At 44.9% G+C, this 18,242-nt stretch overlaps 1 protein-coding gene across 4 annotated transcripts in view; it reads right to left on the minus strand.

Moving 5' to 3' along the window:
* The window catches only part of THRB (thyroid hormone receptor beta), a gene marked incomplete at its 5' end in the record, with an annotated part of 375,783 nt that overhangs the window by 100,567 nt on the left and 256,974 nt on the right, over positions 1-18,242 (minus strand). For all 4 annotated transcript variants that reach the window (XM_080809566.1, XM_080809568.1, XM_080809565.1 and 1 more), the window contains one exon: positions 1,300-1,363. In XM_080809566.1, the coding sequence (XP_080665692.1) occupies positions 1,300-1,321 (22 nt within the window). The remainder of the gene's footprint in view (positions 1-1,299; positions 1,364-18,242) is intronic.

Here is an 18,242-nt window from a genome sequence, read left to right on the forward strand (position 1 = left end):
TTGGCAGTACAATAGAAAGGGGGTGGGTATGTTTTGATGCCTGTTCATGAGTAAAAATAGGAGGAAATGATGAGCTGTGGTTCTGAGGCCCTCGCTTAGTGGTGTGAATCATTCTGGTTTGTTCCGGCACTCCATCTTTTGTGCTGCGCCAAGAGCTCCAGTGTAGGTGGGTAGAAGGGCAGGGCAGTGATGCTGAGAGAGGCAGTGCATGGTTATTGGGAGGCTTCCAAAATTGCAGAAGGCTGAATGGAGCTTTACGTCACTTCAATTTCTCAGGACTACTGGGGAGTGGATTCTTGGAGGAATTGTCCTGCATGTTTAGTCTGTCATGACAGGAATGGATTATCAGAAGTCAAGCTATACCCATGACACAGAGGTCTACGGGCGTCTGCCCTGCTGTCATGGGAACCATATGAATGGGTAGGGGCTTGGTGCTAAGCTGGAAGGTAGATAGCAGAGCTTGTAAACCGATGGCCCCTGGGTTCATTCTAGTTGGCAGATGTATTTTGATGGGCCCGTAGGTCTTTGACATTTTTTATAAGTTAATTGTTAATATTTATGAGGGGGAATATTTCATTTAAAATCTGAATTTCCAACTTCTTTCAAAAATTTGAAATCTCTGGGCATTCCGGGGCTCATCCCTACCTGTCAGCGATCACCTACAGTGGAGGAATGGCTACTCTTTAGAGAGAACCTGAGTATTCCAGTGTTGTTTGTTGTTTTCCCTCACACCCAACCCGTTTCCAGCATTGAGGTTATCCGCCTGGCACCTGGGGCCTTTGAGTTTGCAACCCCTGCTCTCTGTGTTGCACAAAGAATTCATGCTATTGCGACCTTATCTTCCTGTCTCCTTTGTCCCTTGTTAAGAGTTTCTACCTAATTACCTGCTGCAATCTAATCATATTCCATTCTGACTCTACTGCTAAATGGAATAAACAGTCCATCTGGGGGAAGATGCCCGAGCTCTAGTCATTAAGTGGGTAGAGCCATTTATTATATTGATCTAAGTGAATGTAAAGAGTCAACATATCTAGTGTACAAGGGTTATCTCGGCATAGCTAAAAACTAGCCTTTTACTCATCATTTCTTCTCCATAGGTTTCTGGCGATGATGCCTCTCATTGTTTCTGACGAAGATGAAAGCTCATTTGTCGGGATGCATTCACAGGATGTATCTGCATTTAGTGATACTGGAAATAAGCGTTGCTAAGACTCTTAGGTTGGTCTTTTAGAAACCCTGTATTTCTCTCTAGGTGGAACAAAAGTGAGACGTGCAAAGAAAATTTTAAAAAATAGATACCTGTCATACTGTTGGGAGTCATAGGTTAGTAATCATTCTGGACCTTTTTTTTCACTGACACCTCCTACAAAGAAAAAGACAAGAAAAAAAAATACCACAGGTTATAACCTGTATTTTCCATAATGTTTTTGTTTCAAACAATATCACATGCATTAATTATCTTGAGGCAGTTTGTTACTCTCAATTCACAACTAGGGAAATTGAAGCATCGGCGGGCTCTGTGATATGTGTAAATTTACAAGACGTTTTAATTATAATCTCAGGGTTCCTTCGATAGATACATTTTTAACATCATTATTTTTATTCAAGATTGCATGTCTGTTTTTCCATCTCAATTTTAAGAACGCTACCAGCACACTGACTTGCTGCTTTTCCTGAGAGGGGCTAGGATAGATTGGGATCTTCAGTCTAGATCCTTCCTTCTCCAAGTGAGGAGGGTCCATCTCAGATTCATGCAGTGGCCTCCATCCCTGCTTCCAGCTCTCTCTGAGGCCAACCTGTGTCCCTCCTGTCCCTTCAAGGGTTTGGTTCCTCAGTCTTTCCTAAGCAAAACAATTCCTGTGTTTACATAAGCTGTCAGGTTTCTGCCACTTGCAACCAAGAGTCTTGACTGATAACACCAATATTAAAATATTAACACAAATGTGTCCAAATAGTTTTGTTCCCTTTTTATGATCCCAAAGGTGAAACTATAAAATCCTAGTTATGTTCTTGCCATACCATCAAGTAAAAAAAAAATTCTTTGTTTTCAAAATTTCAATTGAATAGGCATATGACCTACAGAAAGGTATTGTGTATGAAGTAGAAAGTACCCAGAAACAAAAAAAATCTGATTAAGGCTTTAAAAATATTGTCACCACAAAATTTAGTACTAACTTGCCTACTCAGTACTATTCTCATTTAGTATTACCATTACTGTAACTGTACGATTACCATTGCTAGAGCATTAATAGTATACTAGTACTGTTATTATCATGGTACTTTGGCATTTGGTAGTATTTAGTGCTATTTTCCTTCAATGACCTCTTGAGTTTTATAATGTAATTGTAGGAAAGTCCAATAACCCTCTTGAGTAGGCAGGGGTCTGGGGCCTCTTTTCCTGGCTGTCCTGTGACATAGCGTGGGATCGGCGAAGCGCCCTGTCCCGAGGACTGGGTACAGAGGAGGTCCACCACAGCCTGGGGCTCAACAGCTGGTCATTGAGGTCAAAGGGGAAAACAAAGTCCAAAGAGCTTAAAAATTAAGAAAGCTGAGTGTGTGTGTGTGTGTGTTTGGTCACGAAACAAACTTGGTGAAGGCTTGCACTTAGTAGGTCAGTGAGGAGGAAGTATCAGGTGATGATGTGCCAGAAGGCTGCTCTCCATCCCCGAAGGGCTGAGTCATGGTCTGCACATCACTTGTTCAGCAAGTCCCACTGCTCACGGGCAGGGAAGAGTCCTCAGTGAGACCCAACGTGGTCCTGGTTGAGCGTCCTGGGACCCTCAAAGGTGAAGCTCCTTTCATAGCTTCAGCATCTTAGCACCAACTGAGGTGGAGAATGGCACTCAGTTTAGCCGCCTAGGCAAGCTCCACTGGAATGGAGGACATGCCTTTTACAGGAATCATTCATTTCTTTGGTCGGTCAGTCCAGAGGCCCTGATTGAGGGGCTACTCTGCTCAGGCAGTCCCCCAGGCTTTGCCCAAAGACAGCCCCTGGGCCTGTCCAGCAGGGTCTGCTAATGCAACAGGGGGAGAATCATGTTAAAAAAGGCAAGAATGTACACAGGTTTCCCCTTGGGCCTGGGATTCAAAGGGGGCAGAGATCACTTCTACCTGGGACTATCCAGAGAGGCTTCTCAGTAGAGGTGATCTGGACCCAAAGGCTCTTGTCTTCATTAGGCCTTTCCACAGGTCATGATTTAATGCTTTTTTCTCATTCTAGTGCTCGAGGCACAGGGACTACTCTGGGTAATTTTTTTTTTTGAAAGATTTTATTTATTTATTTGACAGAGAGAGACACTGTGAGAGAGGAAACACAAGCAGGGGGAGTGGGAGAGGGAGAAGCAGGCTTCCCGCTGAGCAGAGAGCCTGACGTGGGGCTTGATCCCAGGACCCCGCAATCATGACCTAAGCAGAAGGCAGATGCTTAATGACTGAGCCACCCAGATGCCCCCATGTAATTTTTTTAACTAATGCAGTTTTAAGGAGAGTTTGAGTATCTAATTTGAGTTTTTAAAGCTGTATGGCTACCGAGCCAAAGCAGACCAGTCAGAGGGCTACAGCAGGTCTAAGGGAGAGATGAAGGCAGCAAGAACTAGGGTGGTGGCTGAGGGGGGTGAGGGACTCAAGAGATATTAAGGAAGTAGAAATAATAAGACACTGGGATGGATGCTATTTGGGCGTTTAATACTGGGCTAAAACCCAGGAATACAAATAGGTTAATAGAGGCTATTGGCCCTCAAGGAACTTATAATCAATTTTACCAGCTGGCTGGGAAGGCAGAGCCTGCTGGCCCGGAGCGGCTAAACATACCAGCCGCATACATGGTGTGCCAAGAGGTGGTATGGAGAACCGCTCAGGGCCGCGCCTTCTTCCGCCCACTTATCACACTCAGTCCAATGCCATGTCCCTTAGGTGAAGCTCGTTCCCCTTGCAAGAATGGAAAAGTGGACATTCACCTCCAAAACACCTAAAATGCATTTTTAAAAAAATATTTTATTTATTTGACAGACAGAAATCACAACTAGGCAGAGAGGCAGGCAGAGAAAGAGGAGGAAGCAGGCTCCCCACAGAGCAGAGAGCCCGATGCGGGGCTCGATCCCAGGACACTGGGATCATGACCGGAGCTGAAGGCAGAGGCTTTAACCCACTGAGCCACCCAGGTGCCCCTAAAATGCATTTATATTTAAAAACATACAAAGGATGGAGAAGTTGTTACTGAGTTATTTGAAACTGGAAAGCATACAGCATTATTACAAACACATAGGAAGTAGGTCCAGGGACTCTGGGAGACACTGAGCTCCATGCAACCTACTGTGAGCTCAGAGACCATCTTGGACTGCGTGGATGGAAATGTAGCCTATAGGACAACAGCCAGGCCATGTCTGGGCTGCTATATTTTAAGAGAAAGCCTCAAGTAGAATGTTCAGGCTGATGGAAACCACATCTTAAAGAAACGTAGAAGGCAGTCACATGAAGGTTAGGGGATGATCTTCAAATATCTGAGGAGCTGTCATGTGGAAAGAATTCAGGGTGTTAGTGGACAGAGGATGGCTGGAGAGGTGTTGCTGGGGACCCCTGAGGGGACAGGGGACTTTCTCTGCTCGACAGAAGGTGCACATCTCCAGGCAGGAGAAAATGCACAAAGGCACACCTTCTCCCGACCTCGGGTTGCTCTTGTTCTCAGGACAGATCAAGCCTCCCTTGAGAAGACCAGTCTTTATTCTGCAACAAAGCAGGTGCCAGGTATGTGACATGGTTCCAGGAATTTGCTAAAGGCCTACTCCGTGCTTCCCCTTAAAGTTCTTCTCTAAAGCTTCATTCCTTTAGCTCTGCGGATCTCAACTGCTTGGGGGTGGGGGTGGGGGGTGCTCTGGTCTACTCAAAGAATATAATGAAATTTACAGTCCCCTTCCCTTGAAAGATGGGTAGACGATTTGGCAAATATTTTCAGACTTAAATTGGTAGTACAAATACAACCTATTGAATAGGATGAAAAGGAGACACGCTGTTAGGAGTTAGTTGGACAGTTAGGTAGTCAAAGCCAGGGTCCCCAACAAGAAAGTATGGAGTCAGGACAGCTAAAACAGCATTAACATCTTGCTTTGCAGCTTAGACAGGACCTCACCAGCATTCTGCTTTGCAGTCTTTGCAGAAGTGACTTCTGCAAAATGTCCTAAAATAAGACAATTAACCACAAAGCATTTGTCACTACCACAGCCAAGGGGCAGTTAAGACATAAGCTCTCAGACGTCAGCAAAAGAGACCATTAACATATGGACATTAACCTAAGAGGTAGACAGATAGGTGACCAAAGCCCTGATTGGCACAACTCAGCACACCCTGATTGCTTAAGATAGTTTTGCAAAAGAGCTCATAAAACCCTCTCAACATAGAAACTCCAAGAGCAACCCTCTTGTGTCCCCTCCATCTCCAGGAGCTTTGCACTCTTGCTCAACACACTTTGTTTTGCTGCCCACCACTCTTCTGATCTACTTCTCCATTCTTTGAAGTGGCATGACCAAGAACCATGGGCACTAAAGGCAGAGAAATCCTCCAGTGTGAGCTATTTTTGGTCAGGGGCAAAGAAAATGGGACCTACAAGCAGTACCAGGATTTGGTCTAGGGCCACTCCATTTATGCCATCAGACACCTTCACAAGCTCTAGATCATTTGAGATGAATTATTCATATTGCCTGCTCCTGGAGGGCTTAGGTGAAGAACCAGCATGTACCTTAGCAGCAGAAGAGTTGACCAGAGGGATAAAAGATGTGGTTGGAAGCACTGAGGCAAGTGTGATTAATTTGATCTATATGAGGAGGACCCACAGTGACATTTGAGCTTGGCTTTGAAAAATGAGCCAGGATATTTTCCAGGAGAAGAATAAAGAGTATGGCCCATGATCAACAGAAGAACAAAAAGTAGAGCATCTTGGCACAGGATACATGATTTGGGGTGGGGAGGGAAAAGAACATTCCCAAGAAAGAAGCTGCAAATATACTTAGGGGCCAGATGGTGAAGGGTCTTGAAAGTTTTGCCACAGAAATCAGACTTCATCATAAGGGTAATAGGGAGCTAGGGAAGGTCCTGAAGAGAAAGACCCAAGTTGAGAAAGGTAAGTCTGCTGTAGTGTGGAGAGGATTCCTCAGGAGCCGAACCCCTTTGGTGGCACCTCTTTGTGCAGGATCACTGCTATTTTTTTCCTGTCTTAGTGTTCAAGGTCGCAAAGCTAGACTAAGGCCAGAGAGAACACCCCTAACTATCTTGGAAAACCCCAGTACAGTTGCCCAGACTGCACAACATTTTGTCCCCTTGTGTTTCCTTTTTTCTATAGAAATGACAACATTAAATGGACAACGGTAAAAATTACCCCTTGAAAAATCCTTCCATATGGACCCAGTGAGTCATTGCTTATATAGCTGTACATAATTAACATGAAACCCCATATCCCCCTCACGTCTTTACATCAACCTTTTCTGAGGAGGGTGCTGGTGGCCTTTTCAAGGCCATCTTTCTTAGTGTGCTTCTCCTTGGACCCCAAAGGAGTGAGGGCACCAGAGTATCATGTGGCCTGATGCATGAGAACAGTGAGATAAGAGCCGCTGGGGTGGCTCCAGTCGTTAGGCGTCTGCCTTCGGCTCAGGTCATGGTCCCAGGGTCCTGGGATTGAGCCCCCCGTTGGGCTCCCTGCTTGTCAGGAAGCCTGCTTCTCCCTCCCTCTCTCTCGCTCTCTCCCCCTGCTTGTGCTCCCTCTCTGTCTCTCTCTTTCTGTCAAAAAAAAAAAAAATCAAAAACAAAACAGTGAGATATACAGAGCTTATCTGTTAACACTTGAACAGGGGCCTCATGGGCTGTCCAAGGAAGTCATGAGTGCACTGGGGGGTGGGTTGGGGTAACATTCACCGGCAAATCTGTTGATTCAGTTCAAAATGTCAGATACCTAAATGTTAGGTTACCACAGACTCTAAGCTGCGACCATTAACACCAGGAAAGCTCTCGAGGGAGGACATGCCCACCCTTTCACCTGACATTGGCACCTGACACAAACATAGATAATCCATTCTTCCTAAATAGAAGGATTTTAGAGGTCATATCAATATGAGTGGAGGGCAATGCTTGCGGATGTGTCTTGAAGTTGTGTTTACCTTGCAAACAACTGTTTTTACTATGTTTATTTGGTATTGTGGGGCATAGGGCACTATTGGACTTTATGGGATGGGACCAGAGCCCCCTGCCCCACTTGGTCCCCACTCTGGCCTTGTCATTACTCTGTGGCATCTGGAAACACAGCTGGGTGAAGGCAAATGGCTGTCCCTTCAGAGTGGTCTGCACCTCATGCAAGGAGGACAATGAGGTTGTGAGTATTCATCAGGTGCCTTGTGCCCCCATTTTGAATATCCTCTCCCTTCCGGAGTTTCCCTCTCCATCCCCTGACCCTTATAGGGAAGGTCCCATTTCCATCAAAACTTTGACTCTGACATTTGGGAAACATTTTTAAGAACAAGTTCAAGCCCAGGTATAGAGGAAAGAACTCCAGAGTGGGCATCATTGGGCATCATTCCAGATTCAACTCAGTAGGCTGGCCATCTCAGACGGCTCCTTACCCCTCTGAGTTTCATTTGTAAAATGATGTCAAAATTACTACCCTTCAGGATTATGATGAGGACCAAGGGGATTTAAAAATGCTTTGTAGGGGCGCCTGGGTGGCTCAGTGGGTTAAAGCCTCTGCCTTCGGCTCCGGTCATGATCCCAGGGTCCTGGGATCGAGCCCCGCATCGGGCTCTCTGCTCAGCAGGGAGCCTGCTTCCTCCTCTCTCTCTGCCTGCCTCTCTGCCTAGTTGTGATTTCTGTCTGTCAAATAAATAAATAAAATCTTTATAAAAAATGCTTTGTAGATTTAAAAGTAGGACATCAACATAAGGTTTTGGAAGATTTCATTACTATTGTAGTCACTATTATGATCTACTAATCTCCTAGCCAGGCCCAATCATCCCTATGTTGTGAGAAATTGGAACTGCTATCTGGCCTCTGCTTTGAGGTTACCCTGAGATGGTTTAAAGACTTATAACAACACAGAAATCCACCTCCCTAGATCCCATCATCACCAAGATAAAATGGAGGTGAAATTTCTCCTTTCTTCCATCTGCCATTCTCCTCTTTCTAGACTTAATTTTACCTTTTGGGAATTTTCTTTCCTTTCAAGGTTACCTTTCGTGGTCACTTAAATTTGTTATGGGGAACAAAGAAGTTTGGGTACCCAGATGAATTTGTCCCCAAGTCTATAACTTCCTAAATCAGCCCCAGTTGTTCTTTGCTGAAGTCTTTGCATTTTAATAGTAAATCTAGGCTCCAATGAAGTGAATATATAATGGTTGAATATATGATGATAGTAATAAGAGGTCAAATAGAAGAGAACAGAGGCAAGGTGTAATTCAAGTCATACCACACTGTTATCCACCTTTTCTACCTGGTAAAACTAACCCTACTTGGCAGTGTTGTGTAAGAAAAAAATCAATAGGAGAAATAATTTGAAAAGCCAGCACAGTTAGACTGGGAATGGGCTGATTAAAATGGAACACAAGGCTATGATATAGATGTGGAAAAAAGTAGTAGCTTATACTTGTGCTGTGGCCCAGACATTAGTCAGAGTGGATCACCTCTAGGGGCAGAAGGAAGGGACAAAATTCCTCTGCTGGATATGGTGGGCAAGCAACTAGGGTCCCATGTAGGGGACATCAGCAAATGACTATTGAGTGGCAAAACTATAATTTTCATTTGGGATTTTCGGCAGTCGCTGAGAAGTTTGGAGAGTGAGATAATACAACCAGGATCTGTGATTGAAATTGGGCCTAATTTGCTGTGGCTGATTTTTTTGTTCTTGGTAAAATGATTAGCCTTCATGTCTACCCCACCCACCTCTTTTAATTCATATCCAACAATCTCGTTGTGAGGCTCATTTCTGCTCTTCGTTTTAACCTATGTCCATGCCAAATACTTGTCCCTTTCTCTCTCTCTCTTCCATTCTTTTTCCTTCTCTCTCCCAGGTAAAGTCACTGCAGCATGGAAAGAGTGTGGGGGTCTGCCAGTTACCAACAGAATAGTCAGGGGATGTTCAAAGTCAAGAGTCATTGTTCCCAGGGTGGGGACAAGGTCATCCACCTCAAAGTGGAATGTTGACCCATGGTGGTATTCTTCAATTCTCACGTGCTAGGTTCTGGGGCCACAGCCTGAGTAAAATCCTGTTTTCTGCTTTGAGGACTAAGTGGTAGGCAATGGTAGGAATGGGGTTCTTGGGCTTAGACTGAGGTTTAAAACAAAACCCCCCTGTGAATCTAAAATCATCTGTTACATTCACTTTATCATCACCCTGAATGGAACTCGGAACAATTTGTAGCCACATAACGTAGTGACAGAAAAGTCAAGAAGAAAACAGCCGGTAGAAGTTTTAGGAGAATCAACTGGATGCCGCCTAGGTTTACAGCACACTTGCCTCCAAGCTACCTTTCTCTGCAGGGGGACCATCATCTCTGAATGTTTCTCAGAGAAGAAACTTGTCTCTTAAGAGGAAGCAGATGAGTGGTTTGAGGAAATGTCTGACACAGCAGGAGAAACAGCTTCAACAGAGGCCCTGTTGACCAAAGCGAGCAGTTAAAACTGCCTCTACTGACACCTGGTGGAGAATAGGTTAGCTTCCCCGTGCCAAGGAAAATAAAGTACGTGTGCTTGTGTGCTTGTGCGTGTGCGTGTGCGTGTGTGTGTGTGTGTGTTGAAGGCACTGGAAACGAATTCATCATGGCAGGGGAATTAAATAACTCCCGAGGAATGAGGGTACCACGCAGAACCACCAGATGCTTGAATATATAATTGTGGTTAGGTGACTCACTAAGACACATGCATGAAAAACAACAAACGAGAATGTGAAAATAAAACATTAGGACTGAAGCAAATGATTTATTATTGATTTCTTACAAGTGTTTGGTGATGAATAAGGCAACAACAACCAACAAGAACTTACTTCCTGCACCCGTCTCCCCACTCTCCAGACCCTGGACAGCGTTTGACAGAGGGAATATCTACATCCTGGGAAGATGGCACCGCCCAGAATGGGTTCATGCTCTCTGCCCCTGGGATCTGCCGTGAGCTCCTTGCAGATATTTTTTTAAAAAAGATTTTATTTATTTGTTCGACACAGAGAGAGAGAGGGAGCGAGAGAGGGAATACAAGCAGGGGGAGTGGGAGAGGGAGAGGCAGACTTCCCGCTGAACAGGAAGCCCGATGCGGAGCTCGATTCCAGGACTCTGGGATCATGATCTGAGCCAAAGGCAGATGCTTAACGACTGAGCCACCCAGGTGCCTAACCTTGCAGATTTTTAATCCTCAGGGAAAAATAATCATCTTCCCTAAGGAGGTCTTATGAAGACTGATTTGCCCCTAAAATTACTTTGAGGAAAACAGAATTCTCCTAACAAATACCGTTATAATTGTTTACCACTTCTTAAATGCTAAGTGGTGGGAGGTGAAGGGGAACTATGTTACACAGTTCCTGCGGAAAGAGAATTCATACACTTTACATTGTCTCCATTCTCCCCTTCCTTGGGTTCCTGTTTGGTGCTGCTTGATGAAGGTCCTTTGGGCCAACTTTATTGGTAAAGGCAATGGTTTCTAGTCAAGTGTCATGTGCATAGTACAGCACACACAGCTGGATTTTGCCTTTTAACAATCTGTTTTAAAGGCGATTTTCAGGAATGCACCAGAGCAATTACTAGTTCAAATTTGTACGAAGGAATCCATTGCACTTAAGTCATAAAGGAAGGGCTGGGGCACTGAATGAGAATTTAGCATTGTTATTTCAAAATAACGACAGGAACCATAGTGAAGGGTTGAGGCAGGGAGCTGGGATGGGCAGATTCAGGTGGGAGACAAGAAGGAAAAGCCCCTGAAAGATTCACGTAGTTATAATTTTTTAATGTTTTTTATTCCTTGGTATTTAGGTTAAAGTTAGAATGTATATCTCTTCAAATGCGCTGACTCAAATGTATGATTCTGAGAAGAAAAAGTGTGTAAGTCCACATATCCCTTCTCCTGGAGTTCTGGGACACAGAGATCCCAACTCTCTCAGTTCATGACACCATTCGTGTTTTAGTAATTTGTTCACAGTGACCCCAGGTCAAAAGAAACAAACTTTATATTTTTTAAGTAATAAGATCCAAACAGCCTAACAGTAGTGTGTGGTGTCTGACAGTCGTTGCTGGGTTTCCCTTAAAAATCAAAGACATTCCACGGTGTAACCACGGGTCTGCCATGGAACTCCCAGGGAGTCTTGAGTCTGAACACAACTGTGGGGGTAGGTTGCCCTACTGTCACTCTCTTATCCCCTGACGCCATTCACCTGCTACCGTGAGTGGCTAGGAGTCAATGGACAGCCCTACTCTTTTATGTCCTGTCTGATTTCACAGGCCTGCAGAGAACGCTCTGCCCCCACCTTTTGCCATCCTTCCCGATGGTGGCAAAATCATGGCCACTGGGGTTTATCCGAAGTGCACAGCTAATCAAAAACCATTAGCTATGGACCAGAGAACACATTTTAAAAAGTGGCAACAAATCCATTGCACCTTACCAGTGGACTTCTTGTACTCAAGCCACCCTCTTCCCCCTTTCCTGGCTCAGGTACTTCTTTCCTTAGCTTCTCAAAGTGTGGCTCCCAGACCAGCAGCATCTCCCAGGAATGCTGTGGAATGTAGATGCTCAGGACCTAACCCAGATTCACTAAATCAGAAACCCCGAGGGTGGGGCCAGCAGCCGTGTTTTTAACAAGCCCTCCAGGTGATGAGTCTGGTGCGTGCAGGAGTTCCAGAACCTCTCATGGCTTTCCAGCCTCCCTGCACTTGCCTGCCCATTACCAAGATCAGAAGCTAAAAGGTAGGGACCACCCCTTCCTGTCCTCACCCGCTGGCCCAGGGATCAGCATGCGGCAGGTACTCAAGACACACTTGTTAGTGACTGAAGCTAGGGCAACACTCCTTCCTGATCAGGAGGGAGTAAACACTCTGGCCTGGCCTGCACCTCGGAGAGGGTGCTGACGCTGTGTCTAAATCATCTCTCATTTCTTCTGGGTTGTATTTTCCATATTTATAAATCAGCTTTCCCTAAATTCTCTCCAAGATTTTTACATTCCTTCCAGCTCAGGAAGCCAAAAACGAGATGCCATGGTTTAGCCAGTGTGTTTCCTGCTGGGGAGGGGGGAGGGCATTTCTGCATGTTTCTTAAATTCCATCCTCCCAGCATTGTGATTATTTTCTGAACAATAGAATGAGATTGCTGATTCATGCTCCGCTCACGGCGGCTCCAGGCATCTTTTTTTTCCCTGCTGTACTTGTACCGATATAACACAATAATGTTCTATTCATCCCTCTGAATTAAAAATGCCAACAGCTCAGATATGCAACTGAGGGGTTCCCCCCCCACCTTATTTAAAGGCTTCCCACAAATAACACATTTTGAAATATTATACGGCATTCACTTTGGGCCATTTGGCTCGGGCAAGGATGGTTAGCCCTTATCTTTTCACCAGCCGCTCCTTGCACAATGCCAGGTGCACCACAATTATACAGTTGAATGAGTCACATACTCACTTCCTGAGGTTCAAATCTTATCCTTCTATTCTGCCCTGATAGATGACAACAAGCCCTCTGTCAAGTGCGGGGAGAAAGCCCAGTTCTCACATTCAGGCTCACGTTTGGATCCAGTCAAAGAAGGGGACTGACATCCTCAAGTTCCATTCCTCAAGTTTACGCAGGCTCAGCCTGCTGGCACACTGCCTGCTGTTCCCGTCCAGGCCCTCCCGCAGCCGTGAGGTCTCTGGTCCCCTCTCCACTCAGCCATGCCAGGGGTGGCCAGGGTCAGCTGTGAATTTTTGTTTCCCAGCTGCAGAGTGGAACCGGTGAGACCGCTTAGAGCTCCTAAAACACTGTATATCAACCGGAGCCGCGTAATGAGTCACCCGGGTGGGTTTGCAAAGTCCCAGTGCCCAGTCTGTATCCTCAACCAGTTCGATCTCAGGCCTCAGTTTTGTAAAGGTGCCCAAGGGGTTTAGATGTGCAGCCAAGGTTGAGCACCACTGCTCTAAAATAGTGTCTGGGGGCGCCTCCCTATTCTGCTTTTGCTCCATTTGGATCTCCTTTCAACACGGCGGTCGGAGTGGTCCTTTGAGAATATATAAGTCAGCGGGTGAGCTCTCTGCTCGAAAAGCTGCTGGGGCGCCCATTGTCTGCCCCATTTGACTCTGCCATCGTCTCCTACTTTGCTCCCTACTTCAGCTTCACCAACTCCTTGCTGTTCCTGGAATATGTTATCCTTGCCCCCACCAGAGAGAGTTTGCATGGGCATTGTTCCTCTGCCCAAAATGCTTGACCCCCAGCACCCGCTCAGGTCCCTCCCTCACCTCCACTAAGTCTTGCAAACTTTAACTTCGCAGAGATGCCTACCTTGACCACCTGCTCCTTGCTGACTTGCCCTTCCCTGTGCACTGGCTTCCCCACTCCTCTCATCCTGCTCCAGTCTTGCGTTTCCCACAGTGTGTAGCATGTCTTAATATGCTGCACACCTTACTTCTTTCCTTCTTGTTACTTATTGTTCTGTCTCCCCGTGCTAGGAGGTCAGCTCCTTGAGGCCAGTGGTCTTTGTCTTGTTCACCCATTACCCCAAGTGCTCAGATAGTGTGTGGCACACGGCAGACCCTTAATAAATACTCGTGAAATGAAGAACGATGTTCTCTTCCGTAGGTGGTGGTGGAGACGGGGGCTGAATGGAGGAGGGAAGGCTCAGTGAGGCATGAAGAAAATGAATTTTCTCAAAAATGACAGATTTTGAGGGAACACTTATCATTTGATTCTAATTATAAGTCAAGGGAAGGGACCACCAGGCAATGTCTAGGTTAAAAAAAGCACACAGAGACAGAAAGCTGATGGGTGGTTATCTTGGGTGGGGCAGTGGGGGTGTGTGGTGGGTTGGCTCAGGGATGGGAGTGACTGCTAATGGAGCAAGTGCTCTTTGGGGGTGATGGAGATGCCCTAAGAGGAGATTAGGGTTAGAGCTGCACGACTCTGTAAAATACTAAAATCCGCTGAATTGTACACTTTCAGTGGGTGGACTCTGTTGCGTGAATTATGTCTCAATAAAACTGTTAAAAATGCACACTTAACGGAAGCATCCTACAGTGTCATATCTAAAGCTGAAAAAGAAAAAGCTGTTATTATTTCTTATCAGTCATCTGGATTTTCCCTGGCTTGAGTTTGGAATCAGAGCTGGGATAGACTTCTTAGCCCTCATGGGTTGTCAGAGACATCTATTAGTCAGTAAAGAAATGCAAACCATATTTTTGAGCAAGGTTTAACTCAAGAGTAATTTATTTGGATTAAATGCCTTTCCCTTAATAACTTCCACACCTCCCCAAATTCTGGTCTTTTTCAGGACCAGCAGTTTTGGAAAGCAAGCAGCCACTTTGTGTGCAACAGAGCTTCATACAGATGGGCACTTTGGAACTTGTAATGCCAAGAAAGACTCTAGCCATGTTGACATTTACCATCTACAGATGGCCACTTGTTCCACACATCACAGAGTTTTGTTTGTCTGTAGCTGTGGACGAGATGCTGCTTGGCCAGCAGCCCTGTGAACTTCTTTCAACTCACTGATGTTCTGGTTATCTACGAACATGTATGGAACAATAACAGCATGTTATGATTAAAATGACGGATGGCAACAGCTCAATGAGGACCATGCTCCCTCCCCTGGGGAGCTCAAGAGCAAGCCCTGTTTGGCTAAGAAGGGCGAAACCTTCCTTCTGCTCACCTGCCCATTTCTCTGCTCACGATCTTGACATGAGCTTGCCAAGCACAGAGCATCTGGTTGAAGGTCAGGACGTCAGGAGGCTGCTCAGAGTCCTGCCTTCAACCATTTCACCAGGCAGTCCCTAAGATGTGAGTAAGGGTCCGATACAGGAAGTTTCTTGGGGACTGCTAGGTCTCCAGGAAATTCCTGAGGACACAGCCAATATCTCATCAATAGCCAAATGAAAGGAAGAGACATTTACAGCTGTTTTCTGCTCATTGATGGAACAATGGGTTAGAGAGACAGAGAAACTTGCCCTGTTTCTCCCAGCTGGTGGAGAGGAGGAGTTGGGATGCGAACCCAGAGCAAGTGTTCTTGATTGCTGAGACACTGCTTCCCACCTGCCATATGCACATCCCTCAGCTGGGTGCCATGATGGGCACAGGGATGACTAAGCCCTCCTCGTTCCCTCTGCCAGCACTGCCCAGTGACAGAGATGACAGAACATAATTTTAACTAGAGGATGTCGTGTTTGGTACTCTAGTAGAAGTGCAAAGGGCCATGGAAGTGAAGTACATGGGGGAGAAAGAGTTACCAAAAAACCCCAACTCTTCAAACCATAGATGCTCTGCAAATCATTATGCCATCCTTTCAGTGGAGGTCACGTCAGTCTTCCCGGTCTAGATCCAGCTGTGAACTGAGGTTGTGCATAGGGTGGGTGACTGGGCTAAAATTATTCTGAACATGCAATCTGGATGCTTGGACAGAGTATCTACATCAGCCTGTTTTAGTATCCTTTGTATGCTTTCCTATGGGAACAAGAGCGTATGTCTCTTACAGAGATGTTATGAAGATTAAATGAGTTGATATAAGAAAAGTGTCCATTTACCAAGTGCCACCCACAAGCTAGGCCTGTGTTCATGTCTCTGGAGTTCCTGTCTCTGTTACGTGCAGGATGGGGCCTTACATGTAGTAAGTGCTCAGTAAATGTGAGTTGTTATTGTTATGTCTCATTAATCATAGATTCTAGAAAACTGGATAACGGCATAGGGTTCTGGCCATTTTGTTGCACACTGAGAGAGGAGCTGCCATGCTCTCTTCCTAAGGTGGCTGAGGTGGATGGAAAGGGAATCAGAGAGAAGAGGGTTCACTAAGTGTCACTGTTATCTGGGGGAGAACTTGGTTTACTCCGTACAATATTAGACATACTATTTGTCAGGGCAATTTTTTACAAATTTTTTACAGAACAGTTGGCAACATTAAGAAAGCATGGGCTTTCCATTCTCTAGCCTGCTACTGTATAAAAGATTTGATGAGAGGATAACTCCTTTCTCTGAGAGCAGCAGCGTTTGTAAAACTGACTCTTTTGAGCAGCGTTGAAACAATTAATGAGTACCATTTGGGTATTCTCTGTTGGGACTTCAACTAATGTTTTCTCGGTGAGGGAACATTTACAGCAATATTTTCCTACTTCCCTTCAAAAACATAGTTTTCATCTAAAAATGATTGTTTTAATGGCTGTGATTTGGTACCCTTCTGTTTTACCATCTCTAGGGTTATGAAAAAGTTTATTGTAAACAAGACCCACTTGGCTACCCATTTTCTTATATGAAAGACACTGGGCCTGGGTCATCAACTTGCCTTGTTGATTTTACCAGTCAGAGATAGAAATGAAGAACAGGATTTTCAGGAGAAATAAATTCAAGTGATTGGAAAACTAAGATTTCCAGAAAAAGAGAAGTCAGCCAGTTTCTAAAACACCAAATAAATAATAAGATCCCACATGAAATGCACAAATGTGTACCAAGAGCTACTGGGAGCTCTTCCTAGCTCCAGCGCAAAGGCCAGTTAGACCCAACATGGGCCTTGGCTTTGTCGTAAAATCTATAACAAATACAAAATTTCTATTTGTATTCAATGAAATGGAGTAGAGAAAAAAGATTATGATCTTTGTGTTAACATGTTAATATATGTTTCACCATGCCCCTGAACATGTCTGTATGGCTCCCTGAAAAGTAAGGATTATAATGACGGCAATAATACTGACAGCATGTAACATTTATTGAGCGCTTGCTGCATGCTTGCCATTCTGCCAAGTGTCCTACATACAACGCCTCCCTTCATACTCTCCACGATCTATGATGTGAGTGGTTCCATCCCCATTCCACAGTCAGAGAATCTAAAGTTATCAGATGTGACCCCTTTGCCCAAGGTTATAAAGACTTTTAAATGGGAGAGCCAGGAAATGAACCCAGGTCTTGTGGATCCAGATTTTAGGCTGTAAACCACTACACCTGTCTGCCTTTTGCAAGAATAAGAGTGGTTACATGCATTCATAGGTTTGTTTTTTTTTTTACATAGGTGATATGATCTGATGTTCACAACCTTCACTTTATTATATCTTTTTACAAATGAGGACCCTGAGGTTTCGATGGTAAAAACTGGAATATGGGAAAATCAAAGTTATGTCCACTGACCCCTAAGCCAAGTTTGTTTTTGAAGAATCTGAGCTTAAATCTTTTCTAAACGGAAGGTCTTGACCGTGAATTGTTGATATCGTTACCTATGAAGTTAAAAACGGAGTGACAATTGCACCTGTGGGGTATTTAAAAAAATATATATGTATACAATTTCTAGCTCAGAATATTAGGCAGCTGAAATTTTAATATCTACAACACAGGGTTTGGACAGGTTGACACAAATGATTTGAAAAGTTCACTCGTGATGAGTCTGAAACTCTCTCACATGCCCAGCATCAGCGAGACACATTACCTAAGAAGCAGGCAGACATTTCTTGTTAGATGTGAGACATTTTCTGAGTTCAATAAAGGTTACGTGGTTGTTCAGAAAATTAGAAGTTCTATTAATAATCGCTGCTCCGTTTGATTGAGGACATTGTTCCCATTATTCTGTAGTTGAGTTCAGGAGAATAGGTCTTACAAATACACCAAGTGGGAAGGAGAGTGTGAAAATGATCGGCCCCCGAGTCCTGACCCCTCTTATGCCACCAAGCTCAGTCCCATATCGATGCTGCCAGAAACGATTATAAAGAGCTTAACCAATGAATAGTTCCTTCATAAAGGAAAGGTGCTTTTCGTGAAATGCTAAGAGATAGCTGGAAATGGGACATTGGTAGTCGCTCAAAGGGAAAGTTTGGAACAGTACAATGGACAAAGCAGGCTGACTGCTCCTTACAAAAAGAGCCAACTTTCCCACCCAAAAGCTGAGTGCCAGCTGGTTCCTAACTGCCCCTCAGCTCCAAAGCCACCCTTCTATTCTCTGCTCTGTGATTCTGGGGCTGGGGCTTTGCAAACTCTTTCCCACAGTCCCTTGCCAGAGGGCATTCTATTTGATTCTGCCAATAGGAGGCACTAGAGGGAGAGGGGAAGGTGAGAAGAGAGAAGGCACTTCTCTCTTTT

This window comes from Martes martes (assembly GCF_963455335.1).
Source record: "Martes martes genome assembly, chromosome: 1".
Lineage (NCBI taxonomy): Eukaryota > Metazoa > Chordata > Mammalia > Carnivora > Mustelidae > Martes > Martes martes.